This window comes from Charadrius vociferus, unplaced genomic scaffold (assembly GCF_000708025.1).
Source record: "Charadrius vociferus isolate BGI_N301 unplaced genomic scaffold, ASM70802v2 scaffold354, whole genome shotgun sequence".
Lineage (NCBI taxonomy): Eukaryota > Metazoa > Chordata > Aves > Charadriiformes > Charadriidae > Charadrius > Charadrius vociferus.
The window spans coordinates 102,470-110,823 of NW_009648040.1; the positions used below are offsets into that span (position 1 = coordinate 102,470).

The following is an 8,354-nucleotide window of genomic DNA, read 5'->3' on the forward strand; positions in this document are numbered from 1 at the left end:
ATCCCTGGAGGTGTTCAAGGCCAGGCTGGACGTGGCCTTGGGCAACCTGGGCTGGTGGGAGGTGTCCCTGCCCATGGCAGGGAGGCTGGAACTCGGTGATCTTTAAGGTCCTTTCCAACCTAAACCATTCTATGATTCTGTGATTCTATGAAAGAGGAAGGCTGGGATAGCAATTTTTTGAGAAAGAGACTGAAAGTTTTAGAATTGTGTAGGGTTTACTCAGTTGCGCAATGTGAGGCTTAAAATGGGGGCACATGGGAACCATCGATGACCAGTTTTAAGTGAGAGTATTGATGAAGGTGATGCCAATAGAAAGAAAATTAAAGGGTGATCACAATGGAACTCTTACTAACAGTGAAAGGTGACAGCGAACAGATGCACCACGAAGGCTTGGAGAAGACTTGCTTACTGAAATGAAAACCAGCCAGGATAACACATTACTGGAAATCTGCAAGGTTTTCCTTCCTCTGATTTCTAGTGATAAAACCAGATTCTCCTTCTGCCTGATGCAGACAGCTGGAGTCAGTGGTAAGGAAGTGCTGCTGAAATCGCAGGAAGATGGCAAGGGCGTTATTTGATGCATCAGCCTCTTACCTGGCACTGAACAGTCATGATTGCTCCCACCAGCAGGAGGAGACATGGGAGTTTGCCTTCCATACTGAGCGTGTTCCACATCGCCTCCAAATCTCAAGTTACCTATAGAGACAAAAGAAAAAAATAAGGTGTTGAACAAAGGCATTTTTGCAGGGTGAATGGAGTTCAAGGTCGTAAGTTTAAATAAAGGTTTTAAATTATGAAAATTCTTTTTACATTAAAACACACTTTCTACTCTGCAGTTCTCGGCCGTCTGGTCTAGCTGTCCTGGTGTCCCTGGACAGGGGAAACGGCCAGGCTGGGCCCAGATGTGCTTTTACTTGATAAACTTAAAAACCCAACAAGCTAAAGCACACCCTTTTAGGTCTGGAGGAAACTCAGAGAGTGTTTCCTGGGGAGTAACACTGGTAGAAGTAAACCCCAAGTCCTTTTTCCCAAGGTTGCTGGAAGCCAACAGTATCATGTGCATTATTAGACAGACAGACTTGTCTAATGAAGGAGCATAATGCTGATTCACAGAATCACAGAATCACAGAATGGCTAGGGTTGGAAGGGACCTCTGGACATCATCTAGTCCAACCGCCCCGTCAGAGCAGGGTCACCTACAACAGATTGCACAGGACAGCGTCCAGGCAGGTTTTGAATGTCTCCAGAGTGGGAGACTCCCCCACCTCTCTGGGCAGCCTGTGCCAGTGCTCCACTACCCTCAAGGTAAAGAAGTTCCTCCTCATGTTAAGATGGAACTTCCTATGTTCAAGTTTATGCCCATTACCCCTCGTCCTATCACTGGGCGCCACTGAAAAGACTGCTCCCATCCCCCTGGCATCCTCCCATTAAGTATTTGTATGTATTAATAAGATCCCCCCTCAATCTTCTTTTCTCTAGACTAAAGAGACCCAAGTCCCTCAGCCTTTCCTCATATGAGAGATGTTCCAATCCCCTAATCATCTTTGTAGCCCGTTGCTGGACCCTCTCCAGCAGATCCCTGTCCTTCTTGAACTGGGGAGCCCAGAACTGGACGCAGTATTCCAGATGCGGCCTCACCAGGGCAGAGTAGAGGGGGAGGATGACCTCCCTCGACCTGCTATTGGAAAGTGTTAATTGAGATTTAGGTCACGGAGGCCTGCCTAAGAGATCTCTTGCAGGGGCACAAAAATATGCTGAAGGGTCAGTCTGTAACAATAGTGGTTTAAGAAGATTTGCGTTTTCTGCACAGACTGCTGCTTTGGGTGAGAGTGAGGGCTCCTCTCTCGTGTAGAGGATGCAGAGGCAGGAAGATTTGGTTGATGATAGGAGGGGACAGCACTGCTGTGTCTTTGATTTCCAGTACTTCTACACTTTATCCTCAGCTGAGCTTTTAGTTTCTACCATTGTCATATGCTTTTACTAAAAAGGGAGAGTATGGCAGTTGGATGGCGGGCTGGCTTTTGGTCTGGTGTTCTCATTTATTCAATGCAGCGTTTCTTTCTCTGTGTCACTTCTATGCAGTCACAACTATGTCTTATTCTCTCTAATCCCTTCAGCAGCTTTACACTCCAGACAAAGCCGTCTTCCATACCACACGAGGAGCTTCTGCTTCCTACAGACTGATTTACACAGTCTGTCTCCTACAGCAGCAGTCCTGGGAGAGAACCTCCAATGGTCTCTTGTGGGAGATCGCCGGCTGGTGCGGTGTGGCTGGGGTTAGGGGTGAATCTGGATTCCTGCCTCCATTCACCTCGCTTGCTTTGGAAAATCTACTTGTCTCTCCACTCACCAGAGGTTAATTTTCTAATTGATGAAATTGCTGCTCTGATCTGGGCACAGATAGCTATAGGAAGGACATACTGTGATCCATTTGTATTTCTTCCTACTGTAGCAAAATTTTTTTTTGTCTGGCCTTGAGCAGGCAAGTTTGTTGGCAGAAGCATGAATTTATGTTTCTGTAGCCACAGACTGCAGCAAGATAGGCTATCATCGTGTGCCCTGGTTCCGCTCCTCCAGTTTGTTTCCTGACAAAGGAGGAAAAATGATTTCTTCCACCAAAGCCAAGTGCCTTGTGTAAGCGCTGACTGGTTTAGGGCGTCCACTGGGCAGAGAGAAAATTCTGAGCAGTGCAGAGCATACTCATAACACAGCGTAGTCTTGAGCGTATATAAAATTTTACCGCTGAAATTAAGCAACACAGTTTTTTTCCCTTGCTGTACTAAATGCCATTTCTAATCTCATCCTCATAGCAGGAAAAATACATGGGATGTGGCAGACAAAGGCAGAGAAGGGCTTTCTGAGGTGGTCTGTTGCCTGTGAAGGCAATGCGCTTTGCTGTGGGCTTCTGGCTGCTCTGTTAATCCCTGTAGGAAAAATCCCCAATTTTTTCCATTCTTTTATCTTGGTGACTTTGTAATAACTGGAAAAGATCAGGCAAATGTATGTATGTCAAAGAACTCCATTAGAGCCTGACTTCAGCAGCAGGAGTTTGGTAGCAAGCGAAGTTCTATTTTATATTTAGAAACACTGAACTTGAGGCCTTTAAATGAGGGTTTATTGGAACACCAACAGGGCTCTCCGTTGGCAGCGGGGGGGGGGGGCAGCTGCTGTTCATGGCAAAACTTAAATTAGTAAGGTGGATACAAATGACTGTACAGTGTCAGAGTTTAGAAACTTAGTGCCTATGGGACTTCTTGGAAACATTGTGTTAAATATCAAGGTCCAATATATCTATTAAAAACTGGGAAGGTATTATTGATTTTCACAGTGAGTAATGGCTTTTAAGGACTGGAGTTGTCATTATTATGTAATCTGAATTCTTACAATGAGACAAATAACTTTATCACAGGTTTCCTGACTTTAACCCATAATTTTCCTCCTAAAAGTAATAGTTACTCCTGCATGCAGTAATAGCAGCTCTCTTTTACAATTGAACGAGACATAAGTAATCACCAGCGGGAACAGATTTAGCTTGGTCCTCTGTACGAACCGTGACTGCTACAGCAGTCAGCACAGATGTCGCAGATGAAGAATCACGAGTGTGATGTAGATGGGAACCCCCCCTGCTTTGAACAAGTCCAGCACCAGAGGTCCATTTTCTATCTTCCTTTAAAAATATAATGCCTCCTATACAAACCAAGAGATGGGAGTGAGGTAGAGTAGCAGGCAAGAAGATATAATTTCATTCCAAATCTCTAGGATTGCTCTGCAGTTCCAAATCTTTGAAATAATATTCAGGTGCTGTCTCCCACACTATAAGCATTTTATCATCTACATGGAGAAAACTACTGCTTCCAGAAATTAGGAGCTCAGACTCTGTTTATATAAAGCCAGAGGAAACAGCTGGATAGTATCTGATGAACATTAGACTATGACAGATGAATGAGTCACAAATTGGGATTGAAGGCTAAAAAAGGGAGAGCGTTTGTGGTGGTTGCTTTTTTTTTTTTTTAGAAGATCTGTTCAAAGAAGCAAAAGGCACAGATATTCCAGTCTCTGAAGCAGAACTGGGAGTACAGCACAATAGTTTAGGCTGTGGTTTCTCATCATTAGACCGCACAAAGAGGAGACTTAAGTTGCAAGTCAGACTGAAAAGATTCACTGGAACAGCTTCCAAGAACCTTTGTTACTCCAAGTCTTGTCTTGAGGTGACATCTTGATTATGAGATCCTTCTAATTCTGAGAATTTCTCAGGTATTTGTATTAGTATGCAGATTTTGTAGTATACTTTCCAGCCCTTTCTCACTTCTTAGGAAGCATTTCGCATGGTATAGCAGGCCTTTTTAAAAACTTAAGAGTGATTTCCAAATAGGCATTGACTTCAATTGAATCTGAATTAAATCAGCAGCGTTGCCAAAGCCGAAATGGATGACCTGAACTGCCACCCAGAGCTGTTTGGTTGCTGCTGTCACCCCGTGTTACGTGCTGCATAACATGGTGTCATAATGGGGGGATGCCTGTGCACCCACTGGTGGCTGCAGTCCTGTTATGCATGGAACCTGCTAACAGATGTTGCCAGATGTTTATTTTCAGTTTCAGGAAAGGTACAGCTTAGGCCAGTCAATTGGAATGTTCCGAATGATAAGCCCTATCAAACTGAAACCACATGGCTGTTTGAAGAATACAGTGTTTACAAGACTCCAAGCAGAAACCTGCAAACAATGTGCATTTTGGTAGGACTGCTAAACAGTTTGTGCCTTCTGCTGTCACCCTTTGCTTCCTCTCTCATCAAAAATACTCTAGCAATAAGCCACAGGACTAGATGTGGTGTGCTGACATTTTGATTCTACGCTTTCAGATACATTAGGACATAAAGATATACAATACCCTTAATTTATCTCTCTCTGCTGAAGCATCAGCAGCAGGAAGCAGGAATAACTTAAATCCCACATATTCATTTATTATTAATAACAGCCCTTCTAAGCAGTAAGAGTATTATCGATATGGAATAAGAGCTAAAAAAGGTATGTATCTTATCAAGGTCAAACAAAACAGTCATTAACAGAAATTAAAAGTAGCTCCCCCACCCCCGATATGCCTCCCAATAACCTAGAATGTATTCCAGAATACTTTGATTCTGAATCTATAGCACTAACAGCTTTCTTGTTTACCTATCTTGATCTGGTTCAAGCAAAAGACTGCAGATCCTTGCTGCCTTTTCCTGCCTCCTGGAGAAAGTGCTTCTGTATCCCTTTTCTAAACTGAGCAGATGAATATTAGACTTGCACTATTTCTCTTCAAAATGTAACAGTGGACAGACCTCTGCTCTTGGGGAAAAGAATTAAAAACAAAACAAAGAAAGATTCTGTAGTCTTTGAAGGCATCGGAGGAAATAGATATTTCAAACTCTGGCTTTGTTTTGGGAATCATTCTCAGTATTTCCTGCAGTTTTGGCTGCATTTGAAAAGAAGCGTGTTTAGGGAGAACTGAAGCAGACCCGCCCTCCCCCTCTTTGTCCCTCCATGATCCTGGTTGGGAGCTGGGCTGAAAGGCACAGTCTGATCTCCTCCTGGGAAGAAGATAAATCATCCTTTCACAGCTAGCGCTCTGGCGCTCTCCTTGCCATCAGATATTTGTCCGTAACTCCTCCTTTGTTTTAAGTTCCTTTCCTAATGTTGCTTCTGCAGGAGACTCCTCCCGCAGAGCCTGAGCTCTCAGCCCTTTCCCGGGAACAGCTAAAGCTTACTTGAAACAACCCTAAGCTTGCAGCTTTTTCCGGCGTTGTGAGTCTCTTCAACAGCTGAAAGGCAATAGCTCAGTCAGTCAACTACCATGGTGCTTCAGTGGGATTTATTAAATAATAACATTTAATAGTATTTAACCACAATGCCATTGATGCTGAAAACACAGAATGCACATTCTGAAACAGGTGCAGAGCAGTACGTACCTTTTTGCTTTTTCTCTTCTGTTTTCTGCTGATGATTTCTCTTCCAGCCCAGCTGGGTTTTGTGTTTTCTGTGTCTGTGCTCCGCTCTCTCCAAACAGCTCCTGTCCTACCGCAACCCCGCTGGAGGGGGTGGAGACTGCGGGGCAGCGGGGCGTGCTCCCCAGGGGTCTGGGGGCACACCAGCCGGCCAGGCAGAGGAGACCCTGCTGCCGGACACGGGGCTTTACTGACGCGTTGGTTCGGTTGGTCTCTCTCCCAGTCAGAGAGCAGATTCAGTCTTCGCAACAATTTTTTCCCATGGAACACTGTAAGCCTCAGCGACAGTAGTGCATATCCCTCATGACGAAGTCCCCATCACACTTATAGGAACGGAGGGGGGCCCTGCCTGGGCAGTCCCCCAAGGGAATGCACAGGGGTGTTACCCAATGTGCCCAGAGGTCTGCAATCTGTAGACTTAGTCCTAGTATAGAGAAATGCCTGTTTCAAGCAAGAGCGTAGTGTGCTGTGCTCGGAGTGGTATCCGCTGAGAATCCTTGGCAGAGAGACACTGACCTGTGTGTGGAGCAAAGCGTGTCAGGAGCAGTGCCACTGGGAGAAGAATGGTCAGAGCTCTCCAGCTAGGTGGGGACAATGAGCAAACCTTCCACAGATTCTTGGGTAGAGATAAGGAATAGTATGTTGAGGACCAAAGAGTTAAATGTTCGCTGATACTGTCCATCCCAGAAAACACAGTGCTACCCAGCAGGGTGCAGTCGTGAGGTACGGACTGACCACAGTGCAGCAGACAAATCGGAGCGATCGAGTTTAGAGCTGAACTCAGGGCTGGGTTATGAAAACTGCCAGTGATGCAATCGTTACAGTAATGGATGTGTCCTAACTTTTAGGAACTGATTCACTAGAAATCAGGTTCCTGATACAATTTAGTGTAAGCACAGGCACGAGAAACGGTTTGTGAGGAACCACTGTCTTCAGAAAGTAGCTGCATAGAGTCCTTAGTTGGGAATCATGGCAACAGTCATTTTGCATATTGGCAAAGACGAAACACTGTTTACTCTGAATGTTTAGCTGTTCTCTGTATGGAAATCTATCTCAAGTTCATCACATGTATTTCTTGGAGAGTCACAGTGCTAGTGGTAACATTACCGCTATAAATCTGATTTAAGGGCAGCTGCGTTTGACTGTTTCCAGAAGGGACTCACGGTTGTTAAGAAAAAGATGATTGGACACTGGTGACTGAGCAGGGGTGAATTTATATTATTTATGGCTGGGGGAGAAGATTTCAGAACTTACAATTTCCTGGCTTTTCACAGCTTAGGAACAACTATAGCTGTCCAGAGAGTGTGGTGTGGGTGCCATCTGCAGCACTTAACGCATTTTAGGAAAGCCAGCAATAACAGTGTCTCCCCTCTCAAGGACCACCTACTACAGGCTTACCACTAAGCTGATCCTGTCTCAGGATAGAGTTTCAGCAAACTGTTTAATGTTAGTGATGAACATCAAAAATGTGGCCCGCAGGGCAAGGGAGGGGATTGTGCCCCTCTGCTGTGCTCTGGGGAGACCCCCCTGCAGTCCTGCCTCCAGCTCGGGGGGTCCCAACAGCAGGACATGGAGCTGGTGGAGCAGGTCCAGAGGAGGCCCTCAAGATGTTGCGAGGGCTGGAGCCCCTCTTCTGGGAGGACAGGCTGGGACAGTTGGGGGTGTTCAGCCTGGAGAAGAGAAGGTTCCAGGGACACCTCAGAGCCCCTTCCAGTGCCTAAAGGGGCTCCAGGAGGGATGGGGAGGGACTCTTGATCAAGGAGGGGAGTGATGGGACGAGGGGGAACGGTTTTACACTGAAAGAGGGGAGACTTAGATGAGATATTGAGATGAAATTTTTCCCTGTGAAGGTGGTGAGCCCCTGGTGCAGGTTGCCCCGAGAAGCTGTGGCTGCCCCATCCCTGGAGGTGTTCAAGGCCAGGTTGGACGGGGCTTGGAGCAACTTGGGCTGGTGGGAGGTGTCCCTGCCCAGGGCAGCGGGTGGACTGGATGATCTTTAAGGTGCCTTCCAACCCAAACCACTCCATGGAGTTTGTCACCCTACAGCAGCCCCACACCGCCTGACGGGACACCTCTGTGCTTCGTAGCCTTTGCAGGTCAGGCACATGCCACTGCTCGTTCTGCAGGCTGGACGTGTGCCTCCTGCCCGCGCCGAGAGCGCCTTCGCCGTGGCATTACAGCACGTACCGCCGGCCAGGGAGGAGGCCGAACCCAAACCCGATGTAAGGCGCAGAACAGCGTTCTGGCCGCGTCGGAGCGCTGACAGGAACCGCGCATTTCAGCACCTTCGGCAGATTTTAGAGCAGCTGTGGGAAGGCGACCGCAGCTCCGCCATTTTACTCCAGTAGCCCACGAGCTCCAGTCTCCCGCT

The 8,354-nt window shown here is 46.6% G+C and overlaps 2 protein-coding genes across 2 annotated transcripts in view; one reads left to right on the plus strand and one right to left on the minus strand.

Moving 5' to 3' along the window:
* PLAT (plasminogen activator, tissue) overlaps nucleotides 1-6,019 on the minus strand; it is a 14,712-nt gene extending 8,693 nt beyond the window's left edge. Inside the window, exons 1-2 of the mRNA XM_009883557.1 lie at nucleotides 5,948-6,019; nucleotides 595-696 (exon numbers count right to left, since the gene is read on the minus strand). Of these exons, the coding sequence (XP_009881859.1) occupies nucleotides 595-675 (81 nt within the window). The 5' untranslated portion in view covers nucleotides 676-696; nucleotides 5,948-6,019. The remainder of the gene's footprint in view (nucleotides 1-594; nucleotides 697-5,947) is intronic.
* A 2,069-nt stretch (nucleotides 6,020-8,088) lies between these two features.
* IKBKB (inhibitor of kappa light polypeptide gene enhancer in B-cells, kinase beta) overlaps nucleotides 8,089-8,354 on the plus strand; it is a 14,014-nt gene continuing 13,748 nt past the window's right edge. Inside the window, exon 1 of the mRNA XM_009883564.1 lies at nucleotides 8,089-8,327. Within this exon, the coding sequence (XP_009881866.1) occupies nucleotides 8,089-8,327 (239 nt within the window). The remainder of the gene's footprint in view (nucleotides 8,328-8,354) is intronic.